General features: G+C 41.5%; 1 protein-coding gene across 41 annotated transcripts in view; it reads left to right on the forward strand.

Annotated features, from left to right (window-relative positions):
* The window catches only part of LDLRAD4 (low density lipoprotein receptor class A domain containing 4), a 428,527-nt gene that overhangs the window by 252,414 nt on the left and 151,610 nt on the right, over positions 1 to 24,503 (forward strand). For 10 of the 41 annotated variants that reach the window (XM_044773465.2, XM_070513502.1, XM_044773467.2 and 7 more), the window contains one exon: positions 17,700 to 17,780. The exons of the other annotated variants lie outside the window; for them this stretch is intronic. In XM_044773465.2, coding sequence (XP_044629400.1) covers positions 17,700 to 17,780 — 81 coding nt within the window. The remainder of the gene's footprint in view (positions 1 to 17,699; positions 17,781 to 24,503) is intronic. 41 annotated transcript variants of the gene reach the window in all.

Genomic DNA, 24,503 nt, shown 5'->3' on the forward strand with positions numbered 1-24,503 from the left:
TACTGTGATAGCAATAACAACTAATTACAGCAATAGAACAGCAACAAATGCTTGTAGAATCCTTCACTATCCCCAAAGTAGACAGACTGTTCACTGTGGACATTCTGGAAATAAAGCATGCTAGGTGTGAGATAGGTTGGAATAGGACAGTGGCAGTAAGACTAGGAAGCAAGGGGTCAACGTGAATACTCTCAAAACTTAAATACAGACAAGATGACGGACTGACTGTGGAGCTGGGTGGTAGGGCAGGAGAAGCCAGGGTAAGTGTTCAGGTGTCAAGCCTGGGTGAACAAAGATGTGATTCACCAGACTGCAGTTGGAGAGGGGTTGCTTTTCAGGAAAAGATGCCAAGTTTGGTGTAACATAAGCTGAATTTTAGATAAGAATGTGAGCTATTCAGTATCCTATAAGTAGTTACATCTTGAAACTGATTTCAATGATTGTAAAAAAGAAATCTGGGAGGTATGTAATTGGGATTTGTCATCTCTACTTAATGCAAAAGTCTTCCATGCCCAAGCTTTGAAAAGTTCTCCAAGGAAGGAGTGTGTTAGTGCAGCGGGGGGATGGTGCAGAAGACCAGGGCAGGCTCAGTTGTTGTAGCTGTAAGGGGTGGACCAGGGCTGTCCCAGGACATCACCCAGAAATGCAAAGACCCTAAGGAAAGCGCCATCTAGGAACTTGTCTGTAATGAAGGAGCCAGAGGGATCCGATGTGTTGGTGAAAATTTGCTATCTAGACTCAAGCAGTGTAATAGCACTCTTGTCAGGAAGTGTCTCTGGGAGATCTGGACACTTTGGGTGGGGTTGCCATGGGAACCTTCCCTCAGCTCTTAAGGAACAGCTAAACAGACAAGTCCAGACCTTTAGTGACAACAACTGAGGATGGCTCTAAGGGATAGTGGAGTGTTTTTCCTACTTGCGGCTCTGGGGCCATGGCTGTAAGGATCTCTCTGAAACAATTGGTGATTTCCTGAAGATACCACACAGAATATCTAGAATCAGGCATGATGTGTGTGTGCAGTTAGGGAAGGGCTGCCATGTGAGCAGTGATTTCTTCCTGGGCGTGGTCACATAACCTCTAGACTTCCACAGGTGAGGATAGACCCTGAGGCTCCCTCCTTTTCCCTAACCCTCTTTTTTGTCTCTGAAGAAAGCTCCTTTCTCTGTCTTCATTTCTTTGAGAGGGCCTGCTGCTTGCCAGGCTCCACTTTCCAGTTATTTGCACCCCAGCCTTGGATTTGGAAGAGCATAGCCAGGGAGCGACCCATGGACACTTGACTGATGAAGAATTGGATGCATTGCATTTGTTGCCTGTTAGTGCTGTAGCTCCGTTGTGTTATTTTTATATTTGAACAGGCTTAAAAACAGTTCTTAACACATATTCTCAGTTTTTGTGATAGTGAGTTGATCAAAGTACGTTGTGCCTTCCAGAGGCTCTGATTTATATCAGATAGTGTACACTCTGCTCACACAATTCTGATATTTATTCCTAATTCTGAGAAATTAACTGCAGGTCACATTTCAGTCTTCCCAAGATACTCTCATGGGCACTCTTGTGCTGTAGGAAAGATGGCCCTGGCATGAAGACCAGTTGTGGCACACTGCATCTCAGACCATCTTGACAACTACTCTTCTAGCTTTGGGGAAAATCTTAGCAGCTAAGAAATATATGCTGCAGACTAAGAGAAAAGGACCCAAGATTTCTTTTTAAAATATGTTTCTTAACTTGTTCTCTGGCATAATTTCTGCATTTATTGATAGTATTTCTCAGCATTTCATGAAATTTCTGCCTTTTATATGTGGAAAAAACAGAGGCTATTTTAAATTATAAAGACAAGCTTTAATCTAGTCCAAGAAACTGGGGGAAATAGACTTCTTTTCTTGCTTTTAGCCCCATTTCCCTACCTAATGTTAAATATGACTATTTCTCCCAACTTGGAGAGTTTTCTTTGTAGAATATGAATGAGTTATTTACTGGGTAACAAAAAGACAAGCCTTTCAAGTACAAATGGAGCTTTGGAGATCTCTCAATTTTAAAGACTAATCTCTGCATAAACACAACTGTTTCTCCATATTGCTGGGAACACTCCATCTAGCTGTTTGGCCACATTTTTTATTACGGTTTTTATAATATGAAACTATTGCTAATAGCTCAGCAGAGAAGTATTTAGGTGCAGTAGCAATAAGGGTGTATTTACATTGCCTTAAACTGTTGAATGAACAAAGAATAGTAGGTTTCTATAGAAAATGCTCTAATCTGATAAATACAATTAGGCATTGCATATTTTCATTTCCCTACATTTTTCTGAGCTCATGTCAACCAGTAATCTCATTTCAGTGTTTTGGTTTTCCTTATTAAATGTCTGGTTATACCTTTTGTTTAGGTATCAAAATCTTTAGGCTCAAAATCTTACAGCAAGTTTTCCTTTATGTAAATGAATGATACAACATCCAAACCCTCTGCCATTTGGAATAATTTGGAGGTTGCTGTGTCTCTAGCACCTTCCACCAGAAAGTGCACCTGGATATAGAAAGGTGGAGCCTTTGCATTCTGAAATACCCTTTGGGGCTGACAGAGCCTGACTGTTTTGAATTTCACATCCCTGTGGATGGGGCTTGTGAACCCTCCTTCTCTTCAACCCCCGTCCCCACCCCAAGGTTTTAGGACAAAACTAGATTAGTGAATTCATGGCTTGATAGACTGAAGAGAAAAATGAGGCTCTGTGCTCCATATTCATGTGCATCTGCCCCTCCTGGTGACATGCTAATTGGTTGGCCTGGGCACAAGACTAGGAAGCACAGGTTTCCTGTTGCTCACACAGTGCATCCTGTCTGCTGTGATGCGAGAAAGGCAAGTGAGGTGAACGGGCTAAAAGGAACATTGCTCAGCGCAGGATGGCAGCCTCTTGGATGTAAAGTCAAATGATTATTTTCTCTAAGAATCTCCCTAGTAAAAGTCTACATAGCTCCTAATAAATATATTGCTATTTTGTAATTTAAATGAGGTCATATTTAACCTGCATAAAATCTGTTTTAAAAAATGTGAATATATTTTCTGTTTATTGCTATAATTCAGTTAAGCAGTACTTAATTGTTGCTTGCATGTTAAAATCAGCTTATCAAATAGCATGCCTGCTCTTCATTCTTATGCTGCATTTTTCATTTATTCTGAAGGTCGGATGAATATGTTCAGATTCTGTTATCATGTTGGAGCTAGAAATGAAAAGATGATTTAACCTTTTATAACTTCTTAAAGAATCATATAATATCAGGAAATTAATGTATAGGAGTTATGGACAAATGCACAGTCCTGAATATTTTCAACTATCAAAAATTAATAAAAGGGATGAAAATTGGAAAGAGTGGGTGTGTTGAAGCATTTGATTTTGAAGTACTATTCATTCATCACTTGTTGGACTCAACAATCTTGTTCTAGTTCAAGAGGGCAGTATTTGGTGCCTTTTATGCCCTCATTGGCTCACAATACCCAAAAATCATGTTACACTCGATATCAAGGTCAGTATCTGTTGGTGGAGGATGTGAAGCCAAAAGGAAATGGGATTTCCTAGTAGGGCTTGTGGCTTCGCAGAGGATTGTTGTGGGAAAGACACTAAATACATTTAGACAATTTCTTCCTCTTCATTACAAGTGTTTTTCTTGGGGCTGGCCTGGTGGCGTAGTGGTTAAGTTCACATGCTCCGCTTTGGTGACCTGGAGGTGGTTAGTTCAGATCCTGGGCATGGACCTACGCGCTGCTCATCAAGCCATGCTCTGGTGGCATCCTACATACAAAATAGAGGAAGATTGGCACAGATGTTAGCTCAGGGACAGTCTTCCTCACCAAAAAAAAAAAGTGTTTTTCTTTATTTCTAGCAATGCTGAGTTATGGACATGTGTATAAACTGTAATGCTGCAAGTTAGGCCTCTCTGTCTAAAATCTCACCTTCTTCATTCTCTCTACCCCTTCTGTTGCTTTTTTTCCCCCCCTTGTCACTTGTCACTTGTCACTAATTAACGTACTCTATGTTTTACTTACCTTGCTTGTTGTCTGTCTCTTCTTCCAGAATGTTACTTCAGGAGGGTAGATATGTCTTTTTAGTTCACTATGAAGTACCTTCAGTACTTAGAACAAAACCTGGGAGTACAATTAATATATGTTGAATGAAATAATGAAGTGATCTTTTTAAAAAAAATTTTTAATGCCTTTTTTTTTTGGATGAGAAAGATTGGCCCTGAGCTAACATCTGTTGCCAATCTTCCTTTTTTCTTTCCCTCCCCAAAGCCCCAGTGCATAGTTGTATATCCTAGCTGTAAATCATTCTAGTTCTTCTAAGTGGGATGCCTCCACAGCATGACTTGATGAACAGTGTGTAGGTCCGTGCCCAGGATCTGAACCGGCGAACCCCAGGCCACTGAAGCAGAGTGCACAAATTTAACCATTCGTCCATGGGGCTGACCCCGGAACTGATCTTTAACTTGATACTCAGAGCATAGTTTTTGTATAGTAATAAATATTTGGAATTAATTATCTTTTTAAAAAATAGTGGAATTGTAGTTCAACATAAGAAAGTCAACTAATGTAGTATACCCCGTTAATGGAATGAAGGAAAAAAACCATATGCTAATCTTGGTAGACACAAAAAAGGCATTTGACAAAATCCAACATCCTTTCATGATAAAAACACCCAAAAAAAAAAAAAAACCCCAGGAATAAAAAGGAACTTCCTCAACAAAATAAAGGCAATTTATGAAAAACACACAGCTAACACCATACTCAGTAGTGAAAGACTGCAAGTGTTCCCCCTAAGATCAAGAACAAGACAAGGATGCCTGCTTTCACCACTGCTATTCAATATTTTACTAAAAAGTATAGCCAGAACAATTAGACAAGAAAAAGAAAGAATAGGTATCCAAATTGCAAAGAAAGAAAGAAAACTATGTTTATTCACAGATGACATGATCTTATGTATAGAAAATCCTAAAGAATCCACAAGAAAGCTACAAGAGCTAATAAACAAATTCAGCAAAGTTACAGGGAAGAAGATTAACACAGAGAAATCAATTGTGTTTCTATACACATGCAATGAACAATCTGAAAAGGAACTTAAGAAACTAATTCCAGGGGGCTGGCCCCATGGCTGAGTGATTAAGTTCACACACTCTGCTTCGGCAGCCCAAAGTTTGCTGGTTCAGATCCTGGGGCGTGGACCTACACACTGCTCATCAAGCCATGCTGTGATGACATCAAATGTAGAAAAACTAGAATGACTTACGACTAGGGAATACAACTGTGTACTGGGGCTTTTGGGAAGGAAAAAAAAAAGAAGAAGATTGGCAACACGATAGCTCATGGCTAGTCTTAAAAAAAAAAAGAAAGTAATTCCATTTAAAATAGCATCTAAAAGAATAAAATGCCTAAAAATAAATTTAACCAAGGAGGAAAGACTTATACACTGAAAACTACAAAACATTGCAGAAAGAATTTTAAAGATCTAGTTAAATGGAAAGACATCATTTATACATGGATAAGAAGACTTAATATTGCTAAGATATCAACACTACCCAAAACGATCTACAGATTCAGTGCAAGCCCTGTCAAAATTCCGACGGCTTTTTTTTGTATAAATGCAAAAGCAGATCCTCAAATTCATCTGGAATTATAAGGAGTCCTAAATAGCCAAAATAATCTGAAAAGAAGGACAAAGTTAGCGGACTCACACTTCCCAATTTCAAAACTTACAGAGCTACAGTAATAGTAATCAAAACAGTATGGTAGTGGCATAAGGATAGACATTTAGATCAACAGAATAGAATTGAGAGTCCAGAAATATATACCCATACATCTATGGCCAACTGATTTTTGACAGGGGTGTCAAGTCCATTCACTGGGGAAAGAGTAGTATTTTCAACAGTGGTGCTGGGACAACTGAATTTCCACATGCAAAAGAATGAGGTTGGAATCGTATCTCACACCAAATACAAAAATTAACTGAAATGGATCAATTACCTAAATATAAGAGCTAATGCCATGAAACTCTTAGAAGAAAACAGGGGAAAATCTTTATGACCTTGGATTTGGCAGTGGATTCTTAGATATGATACCAAAAGCATGAGCAGCAAAAGAAAAAGAAAATTTGTCTTCCTCGAAATTAACAACTTTTCTGCATCCAAAGACATTATCAAGAAAGTGAAAAGACATCTTAAAGAATGGGAGAAAATATTTGCAAATCATGTATCTGATGGGAGTTTAATATCCGGAATACACAAAGAACTCCTAAAACTTAACAAAAAGACAACTCCCTTAAAAAATGGTCAAAGAACAGCAAATGAAATGGTAAATAAAACGAAAAGACAATGTATGGAATGGAAAAAATATTTGCAAATGATCTATCTGATAAGGTGTTACTGTTCAACATATATAAAGAACTCATACAACTCAATAGCAAAAAAAAAAAATCCAATTTAAAAATGGACAAAGGACCTTAATGGACATTTTTCTGTAGAAGTTATACTAATGGCCAACAGGTACATGAAAATACACTCAACATCGCTAATCATGAGGGAAATGCAAATCAAAACCACAGTGAGATATTACTTCTCACCTATTAGAGTGGCTGTCATCAAAAAAACAAGAGAAGAAATGCTGGCAAGGATGTGGAGAAAAGGGAACCCTTATGCACACTCGGTGGGATTGTAAGTTGGTGCAGTCACTATGGAAAAGAGCATGGAGGTCCTCCAGAAATTAAAAATAGAGCTAGCATATGAGCCAGCAATTCCACTTCTGGTAGTATATCTGAAGGAAATGAAAAACTTTGTGTTGAAGAGTTATCTAGACCCCCATGTTCATAGCAGCATTATTTACAATATTTACAGTAGCCAAGACATGGAAATAACCTAAGTGTCCACCAATGGGTAAAGAAAGTGTCGTATACACACACACACACACACACACACACACAGAAATTTTTTCAGCTACAAAAAAGAAGGAAATCCTGCCATTTGCAACAGTATAGATGGACCTTGAGGGCATTATGCTAAGTGAAATGTCAGAGAAAGACAAACACTATATGATATATCTCATTTGTATGTGGAATCTAAAAAAAAAAAGAAAAGACGGAAAATCCAAACTCATAGAAGAAGAAATTAGATTTGCAGTTGCCAGAGGTGGGGGGGTGAGAGGGGGAATTGGATGAAGGTGGTCAAAGGTACAAGCTTTCAGTCATAAGATAAATAAGTACTAGGGATATAATGTACAACATGATGACTATGCTTAGCACTGCTGTATGGTATATATGAAAGTTGTTAAGAGAGTAGACCCCAAAAGTTCTCATCACAAGGAAAAAACCATTTTTTTCTTTTTGTATCTGTATGAGATGATGGATGTTAACTAAGCTTATTGTGATAATCATTTCACAATATGTGTAAGTCAAATCATTATGCTATTTACAGTAAACTTATACAGTGCTATATGTCAGTTATATGTCAATAAAATTGGAAAAATTTAAATAAAAATAAAATGTCAAGGAAAAAAATGGGCAAAGGACTTGAATAGACATTTCTTCAAAGAGGAAATCCAAATGGCCAAAAAGCACATGAAAAGATGCTCAACATACTTAGTCATTAGAGAAATACATATCAAAACTATAATCACATACTACTTAACACCTAATAGGGGGGCTATAATAAAAAATCAGAAAATAACAAGCATTGGCAAAGATTTGGAGAAATTGGGACCTTTGTGCATTCCTGGTAGGAATATAAAATGGTGCAGTTGCTATGGAAAACAGTTTGCCAGTTCCTCAAAAGCTAAATGTAGAATTACCAAATGACCCAGCAATTCCTCTCCTAGTCATATACCCCAAAGAACTGAAAACAGGAACTCGAACACATATTTATACACCAGTATTCATTGTAGCATTATTTACGACAGCCAAAGGTGGAAACAATCCAGATGTCTATCGTTTGATGAGTGGATAAATAAAATGTGGTATTTCCATACAATGGAATATTATTCAGTCATAGAAAGGAATGAAGTTCTGATACAGGCTGTAATATAGATGAACCTTGAAAAAACATGCTAAGTGAAATAAGCCAGGCATAAAAAGACAATTATTGTATAATTCCACTTATATGAGATATCTAGAATAGGCAAATTCATAGACAGAAAGTAGTTTAGGGGTTGTCAGGAGATGAGGGGAGCTTGTTTGTTGCAAAATTTCTTTGGGATGACGGAAAAGATTTGGAAACACATAGGGTGATGGTTTCACAATAATGTGAATGTAATTAATGCTCCTGAATGGTATACTTAAAAGAGAAAAATTTCTTATATATATTTTACACAAAAAAATTAGACAAGAAGAGGAATTATTTGGAATGGAATTAATAATGTTGAGTTTTCTCCTTCTCCAGACTAATGTCACACAGATCTGGGGATCAGGAGAGATTGAGTAATAAACTCCTTCTGCTATGACTATATATAAGAAGATAATATTCAGTAGACTGTTGACATCCAGAAGGATGTACCTGAAGACTTTTGCAAATCTCCAAATGTGAGGCTGCAGAAATGTTTGTAGAGTCTCCTGGCTTTCTCCAATATCATGTTTTTATAGAGAAATAAATGTTTCCCATGTGTTTCCTCACCCTCAAGTTTAATGGTCATGTTTCACAAAGAAATAAAGTTTTCAGCATTTTGCAAGAGTGTATAAGAATGGTGAGAAAGTAAAAATGTCAGGGTGAGTTGCAGGTTCCAGTCCTTTAGCTGGCACTCTCCCCCATAGTGGTTGTATATAATCCTCACAACGCATGACTCAAATTTGTACTGGAGCAAAAGAGCAAATGTCCTGGACCACTGGGCCATAAGCTTCATGATACTTATATATGAAGTCACCTTGCACCCTGCCTGGCATATAGTGTGAGGTCTAGAAGTATTTCTTGAATGAATGGGTGAGTAGGTCACTCTCAAGTAGTTGAAACCACAATCTTAAATCTGTCAGTGCTTTTAGTTATTCTCTGCATTACTTTTAAAGAATACGCTTTAAAATGAGGAATGAATTTGGGAAATGGAATCTTTGATCTACAGTAATGGCATTTCCTCTTTCTCCTTCTGAAGTGAGGACTGCAGCTTCTTGATTCATCCCACGTACAGGGTGCAGGAAGACTGAGGTGCAAGGAAATTGTTTCCTGTTTGCCCAGATTGATGCCTCACCCCTTGGCTGCACAAGCACCTTCCTCACTTGCCCGTGCTCTGCCCTGCCCTCACCTTGCATCTCTTCCTAATATGTTGGGCAACCAGAGCACTGCACTGAGACCACTCTGATGAAACATGCGGGGTCATCATAATTGCCCCCTTCCTCTTGCTACTGACTCTGCAACCACACTCACCTCTCCATGCCCAGGCTGACCTGGTTAAAGAAGCTTGTCTTCAGACAATTTTTTGGAATGCCATTACTGTGGGTGAAATCACATTCTTAGCGATCTTTTTGTAAAGTCCTCTACGTATCATTAACAATGTCACACTTAGTATGCAATACTTTCAGTATGTCCTCGAGACTGGTGGTGTTTTCCCCGTTGGCTGTTTTCTGTGGCCTTTCTGACTGGTTTGTTCTGTTGGGCTCCACACCTGCCTCTTAGGACCAATGCCTGTCTCAGACTGAAGACTGCCCTTTGTAGCCTCAGAGTGGCACAGCATAAATAGGCATCTGGAGGAATCATAAGGCTTCTTAACCTTGACTGGTTAAGGCTATGTGCAAATAATAATAGTGAACACTGATCAGCTTCTCTGCTTTGATAGCCTGTCACTCTGTATCTGCCCCTTAGGGACAGTGAATGTAGCGACGGTGTTAAGCACTTAGCACATCTGTCACTCACAGTATGCTTCATCATCACCATTAGAAAGAAACGAAGCACTGTTTTTCTTTTTTAAAGGGGAGAAAGAGGAACGAATAGGCTTAGGCAGTGCTTCTCTGATTTTTCATGCATCAGGTCACTCCATCCTCTGACATTCAGAAGACCTGGGGTGTTCTGACAGTTTGTTTTGTACAAGTTTTCAGACAATGCTGCTGCTGCTTCAATGTCAAAGGGACCGCACTTTGAGAACCACTAGCCTAGGACACTAGAGAGCGGTCCCTGGAGGCAGCAAAGGAAGGAGGTGCTAGGAGAAGAGAATAATGCTTGGGACAGAATTACATACCTCACAGCTCTGCCTGGGACAGCCACCAGTCCAGATAAACCGAGTTCTCCCCTGTTTCGTCCTTATCATTCACTGATGATGCTACATTATTCTTGAAGAACAGTGTTTTTTGTTTTGGTTCTCATTTATTTATTTATTTAAATTTCTTTTCAGCCTTTTATGGAGTCTTTAGCACTATGGAAGAAATTTACTAAATAATTAATACCTTATTATTCCAAGAGTAGATATGAATCTCATAAGGGAAAGTCATGAGGAGAAGGATACTCAGATCATAAAAGTATTGGTTTTGACCTTCTAGTCAAAGAAACTGGATTCTTGGTTTTAGGCAGAAGGACTTTGCTTGGATGAATTTGTCTTAGCCACCAAAATCAGAAGTGCACACCTACCAGCAGCCCATTAGGACAGAGGGTGGAAAAGACATGACTGTTGGATGAGGCTTCACTCTGTTCCATCCAGCCAATGCCACAACCATGGCCAGTCCATAGGCAACGCTTTCTCCTGCACCCTGCCATCTTCTGAAGAACTACCTTCTGAAGTCCCAGTAACCAAATCAGTTCTCTGCCCTCTGAGATGTGGTGGTGGTCATTGAAACCTGGAAATGTAACAGCACTGGCCTTCCTCATTTTCCTTCAGGCACTTGAAGGAGATGGCCAGCAAGCTGGGCAGATAAAAGAAGTCATTTAGGCTTTGGTTTCAGATAAAAGACTTGAGTTTCATGAAATGTTTCAGCATAACAGTGTAGCTTCTGTCCTGTGCTGTGAAACAAATTAGAATATGAACAAAGGAGCAGCACTGTGGAGTCTGCAGTATCTTGACCTTGCCAAGGCTGTGAGCCAAATCTGAGGATTTGGGCATCCTCTAAGCTAATGAAAAATCCACCTGACAGGTTCCTTCATCCTATTCATTTCTCCTACCCCTTCCTCTCTGTCTTCTTACCTTAGCTTGCACCTGCCTAGCCTTAATGTTGGCAGGAAGGTTATGGAAAGACAGTTTAAGGTCAAGTGCAATAAAATGATTTTATTTATGAATCACATAGGTCCCTGTTTACTGCAATACAGAATTTTATATTATCTTATGAATAATCTTGCTCCACAAATACGTTTGTTTTCAGTGAATGAAAAAGGCCACGTTTCATAGTTCACAGTGGGCATTTATGAGCAAAAATGCATCTCTTTTTCCCTTGGTAATATGTAGAGAAGACTTTGTGGTGAGATACCTGTCTGCTTGTTCTTTACAAACTGTTGAAGATAGTGTTAGTTTTTAATTTACTCACAATCTCAGCATTCATTATCATTCTCTGAACAGCATTTGTCTGTAGAAATCAACATTAATTAAGCTTCTCAATTGAAATGAAAATACTATACAGGAATACAGTGAATGCTGACCTCCCCTTCTCCCAACCCCCACCAGCACGTCAGATGGGTTTAAGCACTTGAAGACAGAGTATAGTTCACAGAAAAAGCAAACCTAATTATAGCGTAACAATCATATGCCAGGTGAGTTGTGTTTGCTTCAGAAGAGAGATGTTAAAATGTGTCTTCATCTTGCCTAGACTACAGTCCTAGACGGAAAGGGAAGGAGCACACTGCCTGACGCTTCCTGCCATCTCTAACTTCTCTAGTTGTTGCTGTTGGCACTTGTCCATAGGCAAGGTGTTTCTGAATGACTACACTATCCCAACTAGACAAATTCAAATACTTTGTGAGTGTTGGAGTCCTGAGGTCAGGCTGGATATGTCTGGCTCAGGGTTTGCTGGTGGCAGTTATAGAGGACTCAGGCTGGTCTAGGAAAATGGATAACCCAAGGATTCCAGTCGATGGGGTTGGTTCTGGATTTCATTTGCAAGAGTATATGTCCTGTTTGGTCTGGGGGTAAGGTGGTTCCTGGAGCAGAGAGAAATGCCATGGTCTCTTGGGAGCTGCAGTTTGGAACCTGAGTTTGCCCTGGGTCTTGTATGGCTCCTCCAGATTTCTGGAAAGCCCCCAAGTAAGGTTTAGCCCAATCAAGTGGTGACTTGACTCCAAATGGAAATAGAGCAGACTGCTGAATTCAAGGATGTGCACATTGGTTTGTTGTTTTCAGTTCTGTGATTTACGCTATTTCTTTACTAGACTTTTTTTCATTTAGGCTGGGCAGCTCTTCTCCCTCCCACTATAAGGAATGCCAAGTTAGCAGTGACTGTTCCGTCTTATATTAATTAATGTAGTGTGTTTTGTGGCTGATGTCCCAAATGCCTTTATATCATATGGTATGTGTGGAGTCCTGTTAACGCTGCTTAAAACACATGAGATCTTATGAATAGCCAACAAGACCGTGCCCCTTCCCCCCAGAACTGACAGCCTCATTAGGAAATAATGAATACATATGAAACAGTTAGCTCACAATAACAGCTGTGTGTGACTGCATGCTAAACTGTACTACTGATAATAAAAGATACGTTCACCAGAGGAGTGAAGGAAAATGGTGTGGAGAGGTAGGATGTGATTGTATGTCATGAATGGAAGAGAGAAGAGAGGCCATTATAAGAGAACAAAATAACTTGGGTAAAGGGACAGAGATGGAAATGAAAATAGTATGTTCATGGGGGTGTAGTAGGTCGGTTTTATTAGAATGGACTGTTTGTTAGGGGAATATGTGACATAAATTGGATTAATCTGGGGGAATCAGACAATGAAGGATCTTTAAATCTGTAAGAGCATTAACATTTGATATGGAGGCAACTGAGAGTCTGGATTGTAAACCCATGGACTGTAAATTCCCTGGGGACGGGGGATTGATTTGTATATGAGAGGTTGCAAATTGGCAGTCATGGGCCACATCTGGTCCAGACATGTGTTAAGTTTGATGTATATACTGTGGGGACCTGGAATTGGCCACCCCAAGATATGTCTCTTTGGCATCAGGATTATTTGAGGCTGATTGCTTTTGATAAACTGGGACAGGGAAGGAGGCTCTGAGGAATGGAACTTGCCCTTTGTTAGGACACGTTTACATTTGTAAGGTAAATCTCTATCTGTAAAAGGTGCCTCCCTCTCTGTACCAGGAAGAAGAAAGGAGATGACCTACTCTCCAAAAACTCTTAATCAATACCAAAGGCAAGGACTTAAAATCTGCATTTTATTGTGCTAGTCTGGTAACCTCCTGTAACTGACTTCCCTCCCCCTCCCAACTTTGGCATTCCTTAAGGATTAAGCATCTTTCCTTAGGCTAGGAACCGATTGCTGCTGCACTCACCTGTGACCACCCAGCTCCATAGACTTGCCTCCTGCTACGCCCACCGAGATAGCAGACCATTACCTGCTGTGTCCATCAAGCACTGTGCCAACAGGGCAATCTTGTGACTATTGTGGGAGGGACATTTCAATCACATGTGAAACACCCTGTTTGGGGCTATATAACCACTCTGTGCACCCCACTTCTTCGGTGCCCTTTCTTCCTTCGGGAAGAAAGGCCCCGGGCCATGGTTCCTCATAAAGCTTTGTTTAATTTTCTCTTGCTATTCTGTCTCATGTGAATTTAATTTGTTCTCCAGCTAGACGAACCCCCATTTGGGGAGAGGAAATGTCCTCCTCCCCTACAATACTGTTGTCTCTCAGTGTTTTAAAAATTATAAGTAAACTGCCAACATTAAAAAAAATTAGGAGACTTCCTGTAACCTGGTCGAATTTCTCTCTTGGAAAATGGGAAGATGTAGTAACATTTGGGCCTGCATTGTTGGTGGTCCCTGGTGGGGACCGAGTAGCAGCTGGTTCCCCATGGCCCTTGCTGTCTCCTCCACCCAGAAGCCAAGACTCTTGTGGATGTTGTGAGGATTGCTTCTTTGTTCTCTTCCACCCACCCCACTTACCTTACTGACATCACCTGCCCCACAGCTGGTGATGAGTGTGTCTTTTGCTCCCAGGTATAGTCTCCTGCAAATGTTTGCCTGGCCTGATATTTTTAAACAAGAGAATGGAGTGAGGTGGGTAATGTTGAAATCAGGTTAGATTATGCCTCATATCAGAGAAACTTCTCTACTGGCTAACATTTTTTGTCTTATTCTTTTTGATGTATCAAGAAAAGTTACTTATGCAAAATGGGTGAAGGTGGTCAAAATAAGTAAGTCCTGGGGATGTAATGTACAGCATGGTGACTATAGTTAATAATATTGTATTGTATATTTGATAATTGCTAAGACAGTAGATCTTAAAAGCTCTCATCACAAGAACTATATGTGGTAACTATATGTGGTAATGGATGTTAACTACACTTATGATGATCATTGCACAATATGCAGGTTTCCCCTGCTATCCGAAACTAGAGTGTTCCTGTGAATCCTTTCAAGAGCCGAAGTGGCATAAAGTGAAGGAGCAAGTACCATTAATTTATATGGGAAAAATTTTTGAGCATTCCAAGATCCAAAAAATAACCTACCAAAATAAATTGAGATGAAGCACAGATGCTCACAGACACAGTTAAGAGCTATGGCGACTTGATGCTGAGATACTGAGTGTAGTTCCCGGGGAAGGAACATGGCAGTGCCACTCCTGCTCCTTGGGGATGTATCCTGCCTCTATAAAGGCAAAAGAAACGCTGAACGTGGGGCCAGCCCCATGGCTGAGCGCTTAAGTTTCTGTGCTCTGCTTTGGCGGCCCGTGGTTTCGTGGATTTGGATCCTCGGCGCGGACCTGGCACCCATCATCTAGGCCGTGCTGAGATGGTGTCCCACATACATAGCACAACCAGAAGGACCTACAGCTAGAATATACAACTACTTACTGGGGGTCCTTGGGGAGAAGGAAAAAAAGAAGATTGGAAACAGACGTTAGCTCAGGTGCCAATGTTTAAAAAAACCAAAAATTCTGACCGCTATTTTCACTTTTCACCATTTTTTGTAAAAGCAAAAATCCTCTTCAGATTTCTTTCTGTTAGGGAAAACAGGTACTAACTTAGTTCTTTCGTAAGAGTGAAGTTGTGGAAAGCGAACTTTTGGATAGTAGGGGAAACCTTTATATGTATATACAATCTTTATGTTGTACACCTGAAACTAATATAATGTTATATGTCAAGTATATCTCGTTAAAAAAAAAGTTACTTAAATCAGTTTTTATGAACATGTTTGAATTTGACCCCACAGTAGAACTAGGCTTTTTGAGAGACTGAAGTTATATTAATGAATACTTTAATAATTTGGTGGAACTTTTCTGAGATAAAGAATAAAAGAAGGAACACCAGGAGTAAGAAACCCTTATTGTGTCCTGATTTTCCCTAAGAGAGGAACATTTTTTATGCCTCATTTTGCCTTCCAGCAAGACACCTGTGGTGTTATACTTCCTTTCTGAGTGAAGTTGAGGCCCTGACCATCCCAGGAAGAGGTGTTTGTTGATGGGACTCATGACTAGAAGAACAAGCTGAAAGAGGTCCACTTGGCTGGGAAATGCACGCTTGCCTGAGAAAGCAGCTGATCACAATTCCTCCACGCCCACCCGTTAACCTTTATAATCAGTAAAGGAAACAGAAACAATAGCAGAAACACTTCTATTCTAGAAAAGTGCTGCCTGTTTTCATTTTGCGAACTACTTCTATTTCCCTTCAGTAGTTGCTGAAGGCTGAGTTGGGATAAAGCCCGACTCTGTGCAGGTAGAGTGGCTTGGAAGGCAGATCTTTGGAAAGAAAGGGGAGGGCTTTAGAAGGCTGAGAGTGGAGCTCGGGTTATAGGACTATGGAAGGAGGACCATAGACATTTTCTATTCCAACCCCGTTTTTTCTTAGCTGAGAAAAACTGTCGTCCACAAAGCAAGGTGATGAGTCCAGGGGACATCCAGGTACTTATGTGACACAGCTGTTCTCCTAACCCCCAATTCATTCCTCCTTTTGATGAGCTATGTGCACATTTAGAAAGGAGAAAAGTGTAGAAGAGACACCTGCCCATACTGATGGGCAGTCAAGGAGATCCTTCAAATTGATGTAGTAGAGGACCAGGGCTGCAGGACAAATCCAGCAGGCATGTCCCATTGGTTAGGGGAAAGGTGGCAGCTTTTTCTTGGTCTCTGGCTCTGATGATCCATCTCAGGTCAACTAAGGATGCCAAAGGCATGCTGTCTTCATTCATCTGTTCACTGACCCTTTCATCTCCTTCCCTTCCTTCTGTCGACCTACTTGTGATAATCAGATGCAGGGGGAACAACAAGAGTGACAGTCAAATGTATCTGCCTCTGGAAGCTGTCCCCTCCTCCCTGACTTTGCCTGAGCTCATACCTTCATTCTCTCTCGCAAGACCCTGGTGACTCAGTGTTGTCTGAAAACCCACAGCATTTGTGTCACCAGGGGCCTAGTTAGAAATCCAGAATCCTGGACTCCACCCAGACCAACTGGATTATAGTCTGCACTTTAGCACAGTTGCCAGGTGATGAGTATGGACATCCAAGTTGAGATATGCTGTCCTAGATGGTTGCCCCGCCCCCGAAAGGCGCATCTGTTCTTCAGTCCATTCTGAACATCAACCAGAGTTCTGGTTTGAAAATAAATCCAGCTATGTTAGTTCCTTGCCTAAAATCCTTGCTTGGCTCTGCCTTTCTTACCAGACACAAGACCCTTTGCGGTCTAGCCCCTACTTGACTTCCCTGCAGCACTAGTTCCTTGCATTGAACCTCACTTCTTGAGTGTTCTTCTCCCCTCACCCACTTGACTCAACTCCTATGCTTGCTTTAAGGCTGTGCTCAGACTTCCTTCTCTAAGGTGTCGTGCCATATCTGGGCTCACGTGCCGAGTTCTCTGATGGTTTTTCTGTTGCCTGTTGTCCATATGGTCCTCAGGGCATGCTATGATCCTAGCACGGGTGCCAGGCACAAGTAGGTTCTCAGTATGTGTGTGTGAGCTGAATGAACAGCAGTGGAAAAGGGTGCCAGGAGGCCTCAGCTCAACAGGAATATTATTCTGTAGGTTAACAGGCTGCTTTGGTGATATAATAATAGTTATCATACATTAAGAGGGCTATTTAAAAAAGAGCCACGGCTGTGGTTCCCTTTCAGACCTTGAGTCGAACACTAGGTTTTCAGCAAGAAAAGTTTGCAAATCACTGATGTTTTGTATTCCTTTGCTTGGGAAGCTGCCTGTGCCTTTAAAATGCTTCTGGAGAAGAATCTTCTACAACAGTACTTGGTGACATGGGCCTGTGTTTCATAAATACTAGTCTAAGTGGCCAAACAAGCTAGGCAAAGCCCCTGTCCTCTGATATCTGAGGCCCCCACCACCCTTCAGATTCTGGTAAGCTCTTTAAAAATGTCTTACCTCCTACTGTGGTCTAAACCTATTCTTTGTGATTTTCCGTTTTAGAAATAGAAACTTGGACTCTCAGGCCTCAAGGGAAGGAAAGGAACTCCTACTCTCTACTCTCAAAGCTTTAAAGGCTATGGTTGAAATGTAGTCAGATGTGGCTGGCTGGAATTCAGGGGATGGGGGAAGGAAAGGAAGAGTGAAGGGCCCTGAGTTCCCTTGGAGGTCTTAGTCGAGCATTTCTGTGTTGATATCAGATGCTGCGGTGTTTGAGGGAGCACAGAGGCAGAACGTGGAAGGGCTGGATGCAAACAGAAGCATATGTACTCCCAGGAAATGTGAGTAAACGCAATAGTTGTTAAGTTGAATTACTTTCTTAAAGAGTGGAGTTCACCATATAATAATTTTCAGGATTTAAAAAACAAAAGCAGTTCTTAAACAAGAAACTAAAGATTTGTTCTAACAAGCATGGTTAGGTGCTTTTTTGTCTTCTTCATTTTAGGGAAAATAATCTTTCATGATGAGGTTATATTGCTATCTGGCCTTTAAAATAACTCATGGTAAGACATTAGGCCAACCCCTAAGCACTGACTTCACTATCGCCGCTGTGTCTTCTGGGTTCAGTTGACTGTAGCACAGGCACACAGAGTGTCACCTCAGACAAGGTGCTCTCTGGCAAGTGTCTACACATAGGGCTAGAATGCCATGTTCAATGTTTTTGCTATGGTTATTGATTTCCATTTTAAATGAGTCTGACATATAGCCATGTAACTGTAATTTGGAAAATCAGATTAGGCTTTCTTATTCTCATTAGGGAATTATTGCTCTGGCAAAGAAGGGAATCATATAGTAACTTAGAGCAAATTAGTTAAAACTACTAAAAATATTTGAAATACACTATTGTGTAAAACTTCAATATTTTCAAATTTTTCCTCTTAGTTAAGAACATCCTGAATAGAACTTCATAATGTGAAAGAACACTTTTAAAGTTAAATTTGGACCATGGTGACACATGTCAGAAACAGATAACGTGAAATAGAACATAGAAAGTCACTCCAGCCACACATATACCCATGTCCCTCCCATTCAAGCTGTCACCGATGTCAGCCAGAGAGATGTGGCCAGAGTCAGCATTTAAGAAAGAACATGTAATGATCACCTAAGCAAAATTTCAGCGTTCTGGTAAAGCCTGATCAATCTTCCCAGGAGATCTAAACTGGAAGCCGTGAATGCATGTGTCTTAGGGCCATAGACAGACATGCCAGTGTGGGCTGAAGAGTGGCTTTAGTTTGATACTGACTGACATATAGCTGTCTGCCCGTCACCTTCTACAGTTATCCCAGATGGGTGAAATCTCTGTGTCTATTGAGAGTGAGCCTGCCAGGGGGAAGTAGCCTAGTTGTGGGAGTGTCGATGAGGAGACTGTTTGGGAGTGGAGAGAGGTGCAGAGGAGGCATCTCCCTCTGCTCTGCCTCAGCTCTCTCTCACCTCAAGGCCTCTAACTCCGTGACTGCTTTCTAGGCAGATGGGGTGATTCAGGCTCAAACCTGAGGAATCAAGGTTTCTGCAGGTGGAGGCTGATGGTTAGACACTAACTGTTGCAGTGGCATGATTTCTTAGGGGACATGATAGGACACAGTTGAGCATGTGTCCGCATCTGCTGGGAAGAGCTCCAGTGGGCCCTCAAGCTGTGACTGCTACCCAAGGCTTGGCTCTTGTTGTCACACTTCCTGTTCCTTCCAGTCCCCTAAACCTATCCCCACTACTCATACCTCTTCCAGGTACAACCTTGTTCTATCCCCAGACACCATCATTCATTTATTCATTCATTCAACAAATATTTATTAAATGCTTGCTGTTAGTCAGATCCTGTGCTGGGCAGGGAAATTCTGCAGGGCTCAGGATAGGCAAAGTCCCATCTGTCCTCCACAGCTTGCAATCTCTTCGAAGATGTGGGCAATTAGATCGGTAATTATGGGAGAGTGCTGAATAACAGGCTTCAACTTTGAGGGTCAGGAAAGGCTTCCCTGAGGAAATGACATTTAAGCTGGGACATGAAAGGTGAGTAGAGTTTGCGGATGAGGGAGTAGCATGTGGAGGGCCTACAAGAGAAGAGAAGGAGAGAGAGCGGGCAGAGCATGTACAGGGATGGGATGGGAATCAGGGGGTGGGGTTGTTACTGGAGGAGAGACAGAGTGACAGAGGTGAGGCCGAGTGAGGGCCTGCTGGACATGGCTCAAAGAAGGCTTGACTCTTGGAGTCTGTGAAGGAGAGTAAGAGGTCTCTGTGGCGGCAGGTGGAGAAGTGACAGAGGTGAGCAAGTTCAGAGTGGTAGACACTGTGCCCCAGGAGAGACAGTGGGGAGCTGGACTGTGATGAGGGCTTTGGGCCTGCTGAGAAGGGCCAGAGTGGGGCATTTCAAGGGGAGAATCAGTGCCTTTCACAACTCCCACAGTCACTGGATTCTTCGGACCCCACTTCCTACACCATAGGCAAGGTAAAGCTCTGTGGTGGGTGAGTCCAGGCAGCTCTCCTACGCCACACCATTGTCTTTGGTGAACACCATTCTTCTACCTTCCCAAAACACAGATTCCTATTAGCAATGTGGTTATAAGTTCTTTTGCTTGGCAAAAATCACCCCTCTTATTGAGCAATTAGACAAGGGATTGTTTACAAGTATTTAAATATCTTAACTTTCCCACCTCCCTTCAGAAACAAAAAAAACAATTGAGCGCCAATTTGCTCAAGGGGGAAGGAGCACAAGGAGACTGAGAGTGGTTCTAGGCCAGAGGTGTCCTGTGGAGTCTAGGGCCTGTGGTGACTGCAAGGCAGTGCCTCTCCAAGACCAGCTGACTCACATGGCATGGAAAATAGTCCTTTGAGCGTGTCGATGGCTCCCAAAGGTGATGGGTGAAGAGGTCACTGCCAGGAGTTGCTTGGTGTCTGCTAGGCAGCTCGAGGTGATTAAGTGCTTGTCATCATCTCCCGTAGGGGGGGCAGTGATAATTAACCTGGGCTCTGTCTGCTGGTATCAAGCCTTGGCTCCCAGTGGAAGCATCCATCTGCGCCCAGTGAGTGCTGAGGGATGAGTTGCAACTCTCCTTGCCTCAGTGGGCAAGGGAGGTGAGCCCTGAAGCCTGGAGGAGCAAATATGCAGCCTAATGAGATGGGGAATTGGTTATGAAAAGAAAGGAAGGGGAGAGGAAGCTGGTAGACACTGGAGTGGAAATAGAAGAAGTCAGTTAGTTGGTACTTTAAAGGGTTTCAAATTTCTAGGTAGTAAGCAGGGATTGAAGGTAAGAGGGTGTCTTTCTGCCCTATGTAGAAGGACCTCTAGGCATTAAGATGTTTGAAAAGCAAAAATAACTGGAATGATGGGAAATCAAGGGAAGGAAGAATTACTTTTTATTTTAGAGGAGCATGTTTCAGTTATATTTTATGTATTTCCCTATCTGCAAAGGACCAAATTACTCTCCCCAAATTCTGAAACCATTTAGAGCCCTTCAAAACAATTGTGACTGTTATTTCTAATTTCAGATAAATAAACTGCCCCTCAAGTAACATGTCTTTCTGACTGTGAAAACACTAAATGGAATTCATTGCAAAGCCTGCAGATCTTCTAGGTACTTTCTAATGGTTCAGATTTTAGTTTCTTTTCAAATCAGAAGAACCAGGACACTTGACATTGCTAATAAACAATGAGTTTTGGATAACCCTTAAATGATTTTGGGCAGTTGGACCAAGCCCCCCCTCCCTCCCCCCCACCCTTCTCTCTCTCTCTTTATATATAAACCTAATACACATCTTTTTAAAGACTCATAGTAAAGAGTAATAGTTCTCCAGTACTGTTTCAAAGCTCCTTGTCTGTTTTCTGAAACAGTCATAGGTGTGTCTGTGTATCACAGAGAACAGTGTTTGCCATGAAGGTGCTCATGTATTGAACACATGACTAATGGAGCAGGTTGATTGAGTAGGGAATGGACAGGACCAGAAAGAGGGAAGAGAGTGGGCTTCTCCATAGGAAAAGAAATATAAAGAACCTGGTGGAAGGAAAACTGGTTAAATATCAGTTTGTGTGATGAGGAGAAATCTTGGACTCTAGATTTTGTCCTTGAGTTTAAAGGTAGGATTGGGGAGATATCTGGAAGTTAACACTTAATAATATGTGAGTCCTGTATGGAGACTTTAGGTGAAAAGGTCATTTCATTCGTTCATTCATTCATTCATTCATTAACAAATATTGAGCACCTACTATGTTCCAGGAACTATGAACAAAATAGACAGTACTTGCCCTCATGGAGCTTACATTTTGGTGCAAGGAGAGAGCTAAACTAAAGTGATCAGTTAAACAGTACAGTAGAAAGTGATGAGTGCTTTGGAGAAAAATAAAGGAAAGAATAGAGATCAGAAATTTCACAGGGGTTCCAATTCTAAATAGGTGGTTAGGGAAGGCCTCACTGAAGATGTGACATTTGCATGCTGACCCAAAGGCAGTAAGCCGTGCAGACCTAGAGGGAAAGGAACCTCTAGTGCAAAGACCCTGGGGCAGAGTCTGCCTTTTGTAATTGAGGTACATCAAGGAAGCAGCTGTGTTGTGGGAGAGTGAGGGGCCAGCTCATGTAGTGCTTCACAGACTACTGAAAGAAGGAGTTTTACTCTGAAGTAGGGAGGCATTAGAAGATTCTGAAGGACATGATGTGATCTGTGTTTAAAAAGATTCATCTGGCTGCTATATTGAGAGTAGACTCCGTGAGGGCAAGAGTGGGAGCAGGGAAACTGAAATAATATAAGTGAGGGCTAAGGAAGAGTTTCCGTAGGGTAGTGGTTATCATGTTTGCCTCACAAGTGAGAGATGATGATGGTGGTGTGGACCTACAGGGTGGTACCTGTGAAGGGGGATAAGAAGTAATAGGTATATTTTTTAAATTTATTTTTAATTTATTTTTTATTAAGGTTATGAAAGTTAACGTCCTTGTGAAATTACAGTTATACATCATTATTAGTCATGTTGTAGGTACACCACTTCACCCCTAGTGCCCTCCCCCCACCCCCCTTTCCCCTGGCAACCACCGATCAGTTCTCTTTGTCCATATGTTAACTACCACCTATGAGTGGAGTCATACAGAGTTCATCTTTCTCTGTCTGGCTTATTTCACTCAACATAATACCCTCAAGGTCTATCCATGTTGTTGTGAATGGGACGACTGTGTCCTTTTATATGGCTGAGTAGTATTCCATTGTAGATATATACCACATCTTCTTTATCCAGTCATCAGTTGCTGGGCACTTAGGTTGGTTCCATGACTTGGCTATTGTGAATAATGCTGCGATGAACATAGGGGTGCATGGAACTTTTGGAATTGCTGATTTCAGGTTCTTAGGATAGATACCCAGTAGTGGGATGGCTGGGTCATAAGGTATTTTTATTCTTAACTTTTTGAGGAATCTCCATACTGTTTTCCATAGTGGCTGCACCAGTTTGCATTCCCACCAGCAGTGTATGAGGGTTCCCTTTTCTCCACAGCCTCTCCAACATTTGTCACTCTTGGTTTTGGATAGTAATGGGTATGTTTTGAATGTTGAGTCAACAGGATTTGCTGTGGATCAGAAGGATCAGATGTGGGATGTGAGAGCAATAAAAAAGACAAGAGGGCTCCAAGGTTGTTGTGGCCTGAGGTCATGGAAGGATGCAGTTGCCATTGACTGAGACATGGGCAATGTGGGAGTGAGTAGTTTGGGTTTGGACTTGTTAAGTTTGTGATACCTGGTGGACATCAGGTAGTGGCTGGGATGGGCAATTGCATGGAGCATCGTGTGTGTCTGGATCCCAGTGCCTGAAAGGTGAAGGGAAGTAAAGAAAGTTGATATGGGGCTGGGGCAGACCTGGTGAAATATTTGTACAACTGTGGAGTTGTCAATGATTTCTCATGTAGTAACATGCAGAGTTTTAAAGGTGCTCACAGTTTTTATCCATAATGCTCTGATTTTCTTTCCCAAAGATTTCTTTTTTTCCCCACTTGTTTTTGTTTGCAATAATACCCTTGTTTAATGCAGGCTGGTTGGAAAAGCGTTCCTCTGGCACCCTAACCCATCTCTATTCTGGGTTGCTTTTTACCCCTGCCACCCCCAGTTGGAGCAGCACATAAAAAATGTTCTTCTCCAGAAGAGAAAGGATGACCCTTTTACTTGCAAAATGATTTTGCAGCTCTGCTAATGATTTAGCATATGATTTGTTTATCGTATGCCTTCAACCCTTGTCCTAGGAATCAAAGAAATCCAGAAGATGCCAGAGGTCTGCTGTCTAGCATACCTAAGGAGAAGACAGGTAGAAACTGCATGAGTTACCAAAAGTCAAAATTGATTCAGTTTTCTCAGAAATTGATGTTTAGTCTGAATGTTTAATTTTCCCCCTGCTCCCTTTGTGCCTTTCTTCCTCTCTCTCTTCAGCAACTTACACCTTTATCTGTAGTTGCTCTGCTGGAGACAGTAATCAGGGAATGCTCTTAAGCCAGGTGGTGATCAAGTGATTGACTAGAAAAAAAATGTAGGAAGAGGGATGAAGAGGAGTCCAAATCAGTTGAAAAATCAGTCACTTCTCACAGACCTTTCTGTGTGGTGTGATAATATAGGAGAGAAGGGATCTTGGAGGGAACCTGGCCAGCTCCCTCAGTTTGAGTTTTACAGCTTGTCAGTAGCTAGGTCTTGCTGCATCTCCTTTAGCGACTTTCCTCTGCTATGTTATGATGGTGGGTGGAAACAGAAGCAAAGAGTTAGAAATGCTAGTTTGGAGACGAAAAGAATTCTCTCCCTCTAAGTCACAAAGATCTGAGAGCCTGGAGTGGAAATTTCACCCGTTAGACAGGAGAGTGAGCAGCATCCTCTCTGGGCCTATGACCGGGGATCCTCACACTTTGGAAATGCCCAAAGGTACAGCAGAGGGGTGTCTCCTTCTCTCCACTTCTTTCTAACTTGAACCCTTGCTCATGTTTCGGCATGGGTTCTGTCTCTGGACTCAAACCTGGAGGGGATCTGTTGAGCCCTGTGCTCCCTGGTTCAGCATC

The sequence above is a fragment of the Equus asinus genome, chromosome 7 (assembly GCF_041296235.1).
Source record: "Equus asinus isolate D_3611 breed Donkey chromosome 7, EquAss-T2T_v2, whole genome shotgun sequence".
NCBI classification, from domain to species: Eukaryota; Metazoa; Chordata; class Mammalia; order Perissodactyla; family Equidae; genus Equus; species Equus asinus.